Genomic DNA, 11608 nt, shown 5'->3' on the forward strand with positions numbered 1-11608 from the left:
AGTAATAAAATTGTACCAACCAACCAAGAAAATCATGGATGCAGCATCCATGATGGATGATAATACTTTTGTAATTTTTGGTTTCACCAACCAGAGCACAACTGCTGCCCTCTGCTTTGCATGTTTGCCATCATCACGACCCGGCACAGCACTATCGTCCACCATCTCGCAGATGGGAATGGGAATATGCATCATCCATGATTGTATTTCCTTGGTTACTTTGCTTGGATTTTAGTTTTCACCAATAATGCTCTGATAAGGCAGAGCCCCACCCGCCATTATAAGATCCCTCTGCCTTTCTCTTCTTCAAACTCGCCCGCCCTTCGCTCTTCCTCTTTGTGCTTCCAGCATCCATAGCTTTTGCCTACTGCCTTTTGACTTCTCTCAGCTCTACAACATATAACATGGGGGAGGTAGCAGCAAACGGATTTTCCATCAATGGAAACGGACATGTATATAATGATGCATATGTTAACAGGAATGGAACTGCTAACGGACATGCGGTTCATCACGCTAACGGGAACTGCAACGGGATCACCACGGCAGTTGCTACCAATGGATTGCCAGGGATTCGAAACCGCGCGTTCGGAGACGGACGGCGCCGCTGCTTTTGGTATGAGGAAGAAGTCGAAGAAAATCTTCGTTGGTGTTTCGCGCTCAATAGGTAAATCCTGTAAGACTGCCGGTTTAAATTGTAAAAGCTTACTTAACTTCGCAGTGATTTCCGAGCTCGAATGCAGATATATATATATAGAAACTGGAGCTTTTCCAGCTAAATAACGAATATTATTGTCTTGGCAGCATTCTTCATACTGGAGTAAGTAATTACCAGGATATAGCGCTACTTGATACAGAACCTTTTGGAAAGGTATATATACCCAGTACACTATCTAGAAATACATAAAGATTATGAATATACCTTTTCTTTGAAAGTCGCTAAGCTTTATGTTGCTGTGGCATGCAGGCTCTAGTTATAGACGGAAAGTTGCAGAGCGCAGAAGTGGACGAGTTTATCTATCACGAACTGCTGGTGCATCCATCGCTCGTCTGTCACCCGAAGTAAGTAATTCGCATCGGAAAATAAATCTTGTTTTTGTGTTTGTATCTCTGTGAGCTGAATTTTTTTTAAATGTCAGCAAAGACGTCCGTGTCGTGTTTGTAAGTTGTAATTACGATTTGTGATTTCAGCCTGAAAAGTGTTTTCATCATGGGAGGCGGCGAAGGCTCCACAGCTCGGGAAGTTTTGCGGCACAAGAACGTCAAGAAAGTGGTCATGTGTGACATCGATAAGGTCAAGCCGCGCGTCTTCTTGCTTTCCTGGTTTTACTGTGATTCTTTTGAATTTTTCTGGACCTAAATGGAAATCTGCTTGCAGGAAGTTGTTGATTTCTGCCGTAAATACCTTGTCGTTAACCGAGAAGCGTTCTGCAGTTCCCGCCTTGAGCTCGTTATAAATGACGCAAGGTGACAAATTTGTCGTGCTTTTTTTTTTAAATGATGCTTCCTAGGTTGCTACTAGACTTTAAAGCTTTAATCGAAATTGTTCGACTCAGGGCCGAGCTCGAGAGTAGAGATGAACGCTTTGACGTGATAGTAGGAGACCTTGCAGATCCAGTAGAAGGAGGTCCGTGTTATCAATTGTATACGAAATCTTTCTATGAGCTCGTACTGAAGCCAAAGCTGAGCCACAGAGGGGTTTTCGTCACTCAGGTATAACCTCACGTTAAAATTGCTCAAATTATAAGAGAAGGTATTTCTTGACAGTCTTCTTTTGCTGTATCACACAGCAATAAGGTAACAAGATAAAGAATAAATTAATAATAGTAAGGCATGCTTCTAACAGCACTGGATTTCTAGGCAACCATATTAACAGTAAAGCCTGAAGTGATTTGGCAGATTTCTGATTACGTCTCATCAACTAATTGCAGACAAGTTCAGTACGACGCTTGAGCGTCATAGACAGTCTTATTCATTTAATTTAAAGTTCTTAAAAATATCAAGATAGAGGAGCGGTTGATCTCTTTATTGATACTGATGTTTGCATTAACAAAAACGGAAAATCGATACAGCCAGAAGACTAAAGTAGCTTCTAGAAGGCTGGAAGGCGAATTCTGTTAGATTTCGACATAGCAGAGAAACTTCTTGATTTCCGCTTTTTCCTATAAATTTGGAATAAAATACGCCGAAGAGCCTTCCAAATTTTGCAAGGAAAAATTTTCATTTAAATATTATAAGCTTAGGCAGAATGTTTGCCTTGGAACATAATTCATCCTAATTTGGCCAGAAAAGAGCACTTTCGCACATTTCTTTCTTACACTTTGCTTATTCTGTCAGTACGTCCATGGCTGCTCCGATTAGCTAATTTCTTTATTCAACAACTGATTATCCCTTTGTGTGGACTGTGACAGGCTGGACCTGCAGGCGTCTTAACGCACACAGAGGTATTCTCATCCATTTACAACACATTGAGACAGGTTTTTAAGTGTAAGCTTCCCGACACCGCCCCCTCCGCACTGGTTTTTTTTATTACCATACTTCATAGAAATTGATCGTTCAAATGACACGTGTGGTTGAACAGACGTGGTTCCTTATACTGCTCACATTCCGTCCTTCGCCGACACGTGGGGATGGGTTATGGTACTGCCTGGTTCTTTACCCTAATTTTGTTTCTTGATTTAAGTGAAATCTCATGGTTAACAACAGCTTTAACATCATGTAACGGAAAACATGCAGGCATCTGATCATCCACTAACAATAGACGCCGAAGAAATCGATGGCAGAATAGAGCAGAGAATCAAAGGCGAATTGCGGTATCTGGACGGAGAAACTTTCATGGCGGCATCGACATTGAATAAGAGTGTCCGCACTTCGTAAGTATCTGTCATGGAAACTTTCTGCAAATTTCTTTACAAATTCCAGGATTGCTGACAGGCCTGTCGATGATGCTTTTCAGGTTGTTGAAGGAAACTCATGTATACACGGAAGAGACGGCCCGATTCGTGTATGGCCACGGGAAGGCGTGCCATAAATCATAACCCTTCCCTTTTCCATGAAAAAAAAATAAACAGTGTACACAGGCCACTTTTTGTTTTAATTCGACGGGGGAATTTTGTTATATTTTAAAGCTGGCGCAGTGGTGTGAGCAGAAACACCACCAGCGCATGGGTCAATCACTATGTCATCGGCATTTATATATTACATAAAATATTTGTGTTTCTGTAAAGGTCCGTTGTTTTAGCCTCTGTTTTCTTTTTAAAAATTGTTATCATTCAATAATGTGAAGCATGCTTTGTCAATGCAAATTGTGTATATCAGATTTTCATGTTAAAAAGGTTCTCCAACGATAGTGAGTGCACGTTGACCTTATCTATATATATGAAGATATAAGTTTCGTGCTCTATGATGTTACTTTTTCTTTTGGTTTTCTTTGAAGCTTTTGATTATCATAAATTATTGTATCTCCACCGTTGCGTACAAGTGGGTCGACCCCACAACATTCGATGGGTACTGGAAGCCTCGGCACTAGCAACAAAAAATATATACTTCGCACTCTTCAAATTCTCTTTTTCTTCCTAATGCTCGAGGGGCCTCACCATACCGCGTGAGGTATTCCATGCACTTGTCACCGGCCGACAATGTAGATCATGTGACAACTTTATGTATTCTATTTTTTTAATCTTATTGCATCCCTAATTTTTTTGGATTAATTCAAGAGAATTCTAAAGTTAATTTTTATAGCTATTTTATAATACTAAAAATATAATTAGTAATCTGCAATTCAGATATATCGGATTTTACGATTTAACAAAATTTTATGATTTAGCAAAAACCAAAATTCATTGATACAAAATTTAAAGAGCGTTTACTTTTTGAACCAAAATCATAACAAGCATATACTCAATAAAATATATACCCAATAAACCAAAATCTTGTGAATTTCACCCAACCAGACTTACCGTTAAAATGCTTAATTTGGATTTACATGTAGGGCACCCCCATATATTCAGTGGACCCATATATTCAGTGCGTATAAATTATAATTATACATTAGGTATATCATCGTGCGAAATTATTATGTTAGATAATCTGAAACAATGGGCCTACAGTTTCCTACCACCACACATTTTATAATTTTTTTTGACGAAGCACTGGTTTGCGTAGATTTTTTCAAAATAAAATCACATGTAGAGTTTTATATTAAATTTGATATTAGAAATAATTAGAAATATTTTTAAGCGAAAGAATGTATGAAATTTAAAACATAAGTTTTATTTTAATGATAAAAATATAATTTGTTAGATAATCTGAAACAATGGGCCTACAGTTTCCTACCGCCACACATTTATAATTTCTTTGACGAAGCACTGGTTTGTGTAGATTTTTTCAAAATAAAATCACATGTAAAATTTGATATTAGAAATAATAGAAATATTTTTAAGCGAAAGAATGTATGAAATTTAAAACATAAGTTTTATTTTAATGATAAAAATATAATTTAATTTTGTAAATCTTTTAAAAAAATTGGTATTTCTATTTTTGCCATATTTATTTTAATTTATTTATTAAATAAATTTTAATAATTATAATAATATCATTATTAATAAATCATAACCAAATAAACATATAATCATAAATAAACATCACAATGTTTTCGTAATTATTATACCATGTTTTTTAGATAATTAAAAGAAATAATTATAATTAAAAGAAATACTTTTTATTTAGACAAGTTGATATAGATTCACAAGTTGATATTGTTAAAATTATGATTATAAAAATATTACTTTATAATTATAAATTTTAGTTGAGTTAATGATATTTGAAACTTTTATTAAAAATCATATGAGAAGAGATAAATATTTGAAACTTTTATTAAAAATCATATGAGAAGAGATAAATTGTTGAAACTTTTATTAAAAATCATACGAGAAGAGATAGATTGTTGGCTTAAAATCAATGTTTAAATTAGATGCCTTTCACCAAGTAGAGTTGTGGTTTTATGATTTTGTGAGTTTTTTGATATTATTAATTAAATAAAGTTTATAAAAATATTTTATTATCTTTGATATTATAAGTTATAATATGTTATAATGTTATGAAAAAGTATGTGAATGAGGTTTCATACATTATGTTAAGAAAGCAAAGAGTATTCCATGTTAGTTTCATTTCTTTTATGTGATTGTTGAAGTTTCAATAGATCCACAAAATATTTTCGTGATTTATTTATTTATTTTCTTGCGTACTATTAATTTCCTTGTTTATGTTTGAATTTCATGAACTAAGAAGTTTTGGACTTTTATTACTATCACCTTGATCCCTCTTTGACCCATTCCTTTAACTTGTATATGTTGTGACTAAAATCACCAAATCACAAGGAGCTATTGCTCCATAAGCCTTGTCGTGGGCTCAACAGACAGATGTGTGTGCAATCATAGTGCAAAGAATGATTCAAGTGATCCTCTACCCATACAAACCATAACATGAAATATAAGAGGAGGAGGTAAATCATACCTTTCATTCAAATATGTAGCAACTAGTTGGTGTAGCCAGCTTAAGGGACACCAAATCTCCTACTTTCCAATCTCCAAGCCAAGAACTTGCACATACATAAACAACAAACCATACCCAAATATATTCATGCAAGGTTACTCTAGGACAACAATCATCATTAATAGTTTGTACATGAACAACACATAAATATCATGAACACCATTAATGTAGAATAATGGAATCAATTCTTCATTATAATAAAAATAACATACAAAGATAGTAAACCTCAATGGCACATGATGAACCTTTACTTCAACCTAGAAATCTAGTTTCATCCTGCTAGAAGGACGACCTCTCAAAAGAACATAGCTCTTGCGCTATAGTATAGACACTAGATTTAGCTTTCCCCTTGATATGACAATTATGTTTCCTTTAGTGCTCCTTGGGAGAACAAATCTGGATGCTTAGGGGGAAGGGAAGTTAAGAAATTTCTATAATAATGTTCCCCTAAATTCATAAAGCTAATTAATTGATCTAGTCTCCTCGAGAGTGAGCAATTCTAGAAAGTACAACTCAGACACTGATTACATGTGGATTGCTTAGGGAGAATATGCATCCCAAACTCTGAATGTAATATGATAATTAGGGGAGGAATGCCGAATAGGCATGGCTAATCACTATCCCTACTCTAAAAGGCTCAAAAACAAGGGTACAGGTTATGCAGCAAGGTCACTAGTACAAATCCAAATGCAACTGACTCAAATGTGGGTGAAATTGGCTATAATAGATGCCCCCTAATGCATGAGGTCAAAAGAGAAACTGATGGTCGAAATTCATTACAAGAAAATTCAAAGCTCAAAATGGGAGGAAGGTGTTAGGACTGCAAAGCTAAATCGAAGGAACGAAAATTCTAAAGTCTCAACTTTGTTGATAATATACCTGAGTCAGGGATACCCATGCTCGGTCATAAAACTGAACATGGTCATCAACTATACACTATGGATCCATGACATGAAATCTTAGAACATGGCCACGAGCAATACACAATGGATCCATATGACAAATAAAAAATATCATAGCCACCAGAAAATACAATATGGATCTATGTCACAATGTACAGCAATAGGACTATGGACACATAAAAAAGAGGCGTCCCACTATATGAATGATATATAACTCCAATGCAGCTTGGTAAGGGTGCCATATAAGAGTGAAATGTCCCTAACCCAAGTTTTTCTACACAACCCCAATGTTAATAATCTACACCATGTGAATAAATGTGTTTTTGTCAAGCATGGTAGAACCCATTTGATTATTGGTCAATGAGGTGTATCGTTAACAAATGTGATGGGTCCGATAAAAATGGACCCTAAGGTACCTAGCGCATTTCGACAAGTGTGAATAAATGATTTGATGTCAAACACTTATAAACTCGACTAATCAAGAGTTAATGAGGTAAACCGAATGTCGATTGTGAGGAAGCTTGTCATTAAGGTGTGCAAGCTCCAAGGTACTAATGGTTCCTAAGTAAAGCTCCTGGATAATGAGTTGAAGTCAATAGGAGAAGATCCATCAAAGGAGACCCTTGATATACCCCCCATCCATCTACATGGAACACATCGAAAGATGATGTGAGACAGATGAAGTTGTGGAGTACAACTATTACAAGGATGACCAACACAAAAAGCTCAAAAAGGAATGCATATGATTGACTCAAGTTGAATCTTCCCTTAAACACATAATGGCACGAGACAAAGTGACTTGGAAACATTAACTAATGAGCACCACGTGGTATCATGCAACAACATAGGAGGCATTGAAGCATGCTCCATAATGACTAGAATAGTAACCAACCGGAGGAGTAAACAGACTCATATGTATGGTATGACTCTTAGGAAAGCTAAACCTAGTCGTAAGGAAATGAAGAAAACAAGTGCCATGTTCAAGGGCGACGTCACTAACATTGCCATTTTAACTAATAAATCAAGTGAATTCCCTTTCCTTTTTCCTCTATTTAGTCTCCTTCATGGTTTAATGAACATGAAAGAGAAGACAAGTAAGCTCAATAGTTCATTTTTCATTCAATTTTAACGAGCCCGAAAAAGAGAAAAGGATACTCGGTGCCTTTTAGAGTTTAACGAGTGTGAGAAAGACACAAAGGAAGCTCGTCCTAGAGGGATGAGTGGTATAAAGGATAGAAACTAGTTCAGAGCTAAAGAATCTGCCCTAAGCATAAGGAGACAAATAGGTTGGCAAATAAGACCACTCATTGCAGTTGCCCCTCAAGGAAAGGATAAGAACACCAAGTGAAAGTAAGCAGTGGGATAAGTATGGATAACAAAAATGGAAAAAATAAAATGAAGGCTTATTAGCATGCATAAGTAAGGCTAAAGGTTGTGGCAATCACAAGGTATAAAAGTGGGGAGCCCTCCCAAGGTAAGGCCAAAAGATGATGAAAAAGAGAAAAATGAGCCTTAGATTCTAATTGATGGTGGGTCAAAAGGAGGAATTCCAAAAAGGGATAAAATGAACATGTTGACGGTGATAGATCCACCAACATTCAGGGGATCTCCTCGGTATGGAGTCCCAACTAGACCTCACACCGTTTGGTGTAGGAGTCCCATCTGGTATGACAACCCAGTTACCATTATCTTAAAGATATGCCTTAGCTCTTGCTTGTCAGCACATGAGAGTGATATACTTGGTCTTCAAAAAGTGAGGTACATGTGCCTGGTGAGTGCTTAGTGTAACTTGTGTCTAAGTTCCTTCACTGCAAAGGGGGAGGGTGAAAGTGAGTCTCAGGTCAAGAGGGAGTAGTCCCAACTCAAGTAGAGACAAACACAACACAACAAGATCTGCACAGCCTCCGATGGAGTAGTCCACACAGATGCGGTAGTCACAAACACTAAGGTAAATGAACAGCATGTACAACACCCAACGGAGTAGCCCACATGGATGTGACAGTCGTTATAACAATATATAAGAATGAATTTGTCTAGTCTCCGGTGGAGTAGTCCACACAAATGAGACAACAATAGTAACCATTACAACACATCTTCAACAATATATGCACTAGAATAACTGAAGTAGTTCAACTATATTAGTACAAGTTAAGAAAACATGCATTACAAGCGTTTAAAGAATATTTTTACAAACAAATACAATGCATGCATGAAAATGTGCTGACCTGTGACAGACTTATGAATTAAGCGAAAGTTCCAAGACACATTCATACACCATACATCCCTAGCCCTAGTAGTGGAGCGTTGGAGCCACTGCTTGGTCCTCAAAGAAAATATTACACAATCTTAAGGCTATGTGGGAGGAGCCAAGGTGAAAATTCCTTTGCATGTACAAATGAGGGGGCATATATAGCCAAGGGTGAAATTGACCCTTGTGACTCTTCAACTTCCCTCATGACTGTTCGATTTACATGACTCTTCGACTTACATGACTCTTCAACTTCATCTATGGGTCTCTTGGACTTCCACGTTACATTACATTGATTACAACAAGTATGGCCCAAAGTAGTGATGTGGCCGAGATGACTCATGACACAACTCAACATGACACTGCTGACATGAACATGCTGACTGTGGTGTCCGTGTCGAGCTACTATGTTGCTGGGTGATGAGTATGCTCTTGGTGTATCATATCTTCACCTCCACATGACGAAGTGTGCGGGGTCTTTGATGGTCTTGGTATTTTCTTGATGGTTCATGCATGTGTATGTATCTCCTTTGCTTGCTACTTGGTATGTTTCATGTGTTCGTCCAACTGCGAACAAGTCTTCTAGCATGTGCTCCTTCTTTAACTTGTTCGTCGTCGCACCATGTTCAATTCATGTACCTAATTCTGTAATCACTCATGACAAAATGACATCAAATCTAGAAATATCCTAATCTACCATGATGCATTGTTTTCCATGATTAGTTCGGGTGACTAGGAGGGAGGACAAGGTACTGAGACTGCGTAGAGCACAGCTCAGTCCCGGATGTGGGACTCCGGGGCACTGTCGAGAAAAACTATGCAAAAGTCATAGGGAGGTTGATTTGAGTAGTTTGGGACATCAGTGACATCTGCGGGAGAGGGCTCAGCTGGAGGCAAAATTGCACAATTTTTTCTGGGGAGGCAGTTAGGGCAGCAAGAAGCATTGGCAGTGAAAACCATGTCGTTTTTTGGAGGAGGTTTGGATCAGGCCGCGGGAGCTGCTAATGAAAATTGCGTAGTTCTAGGAGACAGTCAAGGTAGTTTCGTGCTGAGTGGAGTGTCGGCAACATGAGGACTTTCAATGAAAACTGCATAGTTTTTAACAGGAAAGCAGAGCAGGCCAACAGGGGGATTGCTTGGAAAAATTGCGCAATTTTTCGGGACAGTGCAGTGATAGGCATTAGAGGCCTATCTCATGTCTGCACAGTTTCTGCAAGTAGTACAGGCAGGCAGGCTAGACAGCTACTGCACATGTTTTGGTATGAGTGTAGCCCTGGGTCACAAATCAAGTTAGATCTTCCGGTTGACTAGAGGGACGCTTGGTGGATGGTCTTGCGGGAAGTGTAGACGAGGATGGCTTCTTGGACAAATTTTGTGTAATTCTTGGAGATAGTCAGTTGACTCATTTCTAGAATTGCACAGTGCAGGCTTCCTAGGAGGACAGACTCAAGATTTTCACAGCTCTAGGCAACACTACAAGGTCATTGAGGGTTGAGACTACGTAGTTGATCTGATAATCACCCTATGAGTGATTTCAGTTAAATATTTATTACATGAAGGTATTACAGACTCATGTGCTGGTGTGTGTCTATATTATTTAGGCAACTTATCAATCAGATTGTAAATACATAGACACTTGAAATGGAAAACAACAGAGAAATATAGTAAGCAATATAAGGACACAAGAATTTAATAAGGAGTTCACCCTATCCTCCAGGGCTATATCTCTGGTCCAGCTCTCAGTGGTGGCCTTCTTTTATTATGTCTTAAAGCAAAGAATTACAATGAAGGAGCTCCATGTGAGTCTCCTGAACAAAATTTGCTTGGCAGGGTGGTTCTTGGATGCCCCAAGCCACTAGAGTACAAAAACTCTTTTCCTTACCAGCTCTGTGACATTTCCGGTCTTCAATGGAGAGAGTCCAATGTGGTGCTCAGTCTCGATAGATCCTCTCAGGGATGGCTTGAATCTTTCAAGCTCTCTGGTGCTCGATGCTGCCTTTGGTCAGCTCGGCCCTCTGTCTTCCATTCTACTTTGCTTCACTGCCTTTCCTTTCCCTGTTCTTCCTTTTTGTGTTCGGTCTTCCTTTTAGTGTCCCATCCTCCTGTTTTTCTGCTTTGACTATGCATGTCTTTAAGACCATTCGAGCTCACGGATGTTCGCTTCCCCTTCCACTTCCATTGGTTCGCCTACTATAGCTTCGCTTAGAGTTCCCTGTTCTGGTGTCATCATCAGACTCACAGGGAGTGGCCACATGTCCTCCTGCAGCTACACCAACTTGCTTCGTGGGTTCGGTTTTTCCATCACGTCGTGGAATGAGTCGTCTGCCACCTTGGCAGTCAAATCGGACGTCAAATTCTTATAAATCGTGGCTTAATCCCCCCTGTCGATTTCGCTTTCCCATCGGGCGCGATCTCAGTCATTAGATCTGGGGCCTCCAGATCCGATGCCATTCGCATGTTTCGTGCGGTTGACTTGCTCGACTGTTAGCGCACTATCAGCGGCAGCTTTCTCTCTCCTCCGCTTTCCACGCGTCGGGCACTGAGTGGAATTGCTCCGTTTTTTCCAATTCTGCTTAGCGCTTGAGGGTGCCGCCGATCAATACCGCCGGTTTTTGGAGCACGGGTCCTGCCTTGACCTTTAGCCCTTTCCCCACAGTTTTCCCGACTCCCATGCGACTGAGCGTTTGGGGCCTCTCCTTCTCGAGGGGTTTTGCCCAGTGATGCGCAATTAGTGCTTAGCGCATCAAAATCTGCCTCTGTTTCCCAATCCGGGCTTCCTAGGGGCTAGTTTTGCCTCCTACGTAGTCTCCATGGGCCTTGGTCAGTGCGCTTTGACCGAAGTCCTCGTCGCTCCATGCTGGCTGCTAATTGCCACTGTTCAGAGGTGTTTTTGATCGTTGTTTCTTAA

The 11608-nt window shown here is 39.0% G+C and overlaps 1 protein-coding gene across 1 annotated transcript; it reads left to right on the forward strand.

Moving 5' to 3' along the window:
• Positions 1 to 231: 231 nt before the first annotated feature.
• LOC149251850 (thermospermine synthase ACL5-like) lies at positions 232 to 3223 on the forward strand. Its single transcript, XM_089459595.1, has 10 exons — positions 232 to 664; positions 802 to 868; positions 965 to 1059; positions 1189 to 1291; positions 1376 to 1464; positions 1554 to 1710; positions 2409 to 2484; positions 2579 to 2637; positions 2734 to 2870; positions 2954 to 3223. The coding sequence occupies exons 1-10, from the start codon at positions 405 to 407 to the stop codon at positions 3033 to 3035; spliced, it is 1125 nt and encodes a 374-aa protein (XP_089315721.1). The 5' UTR covers positions 232 to 404; the 3' UTR covers positions 3036 to 3223.
• Positions 3224 to 11608: the final 8385 nt, after the last annotated feature.

This window comes from Pinus tabuliformis, chromosome 7, assembly GCF_031772625.1.
Source record: "Pinus tabuliformis cultivar Carrire ecotype Pingquan chromosome 7, CPIR1, whole genome shotgun sequence".
Classification (NCBI taxonomy): domain Eukaryota; kingdom Viridiplantae; phylum Streptophyta; class Pinopsida; order Pinales; family Pinaceae; genus Pinus; species Pinus tabuliformis.

Excerpts from the sequence above, each read along its gene's own strand:
- LOC149251850 (XM_089459595.1), top strand. The coding sequence starts at position 405 with ATGGGGGAGGTAGCAGCAAACGGATTTTCCATCAATGGAAACGGACAT. Across the intron at positions 1,060-1,188 it reads TCGCTCGTCTGTCACCCGAA|CCTGAAAAGTGTTTTCATCA; the intron begins GTAAGTAATTCG and ends TTGTGATTTCAG. Across the intron at positions 2,871-2,953 it reads AATAAGAGTGTCCGCACTTC|GTTGTTGAAGGAAACTCATG; the intron begins GTAAGTATCTGT and ends GATGCTTTTCAG.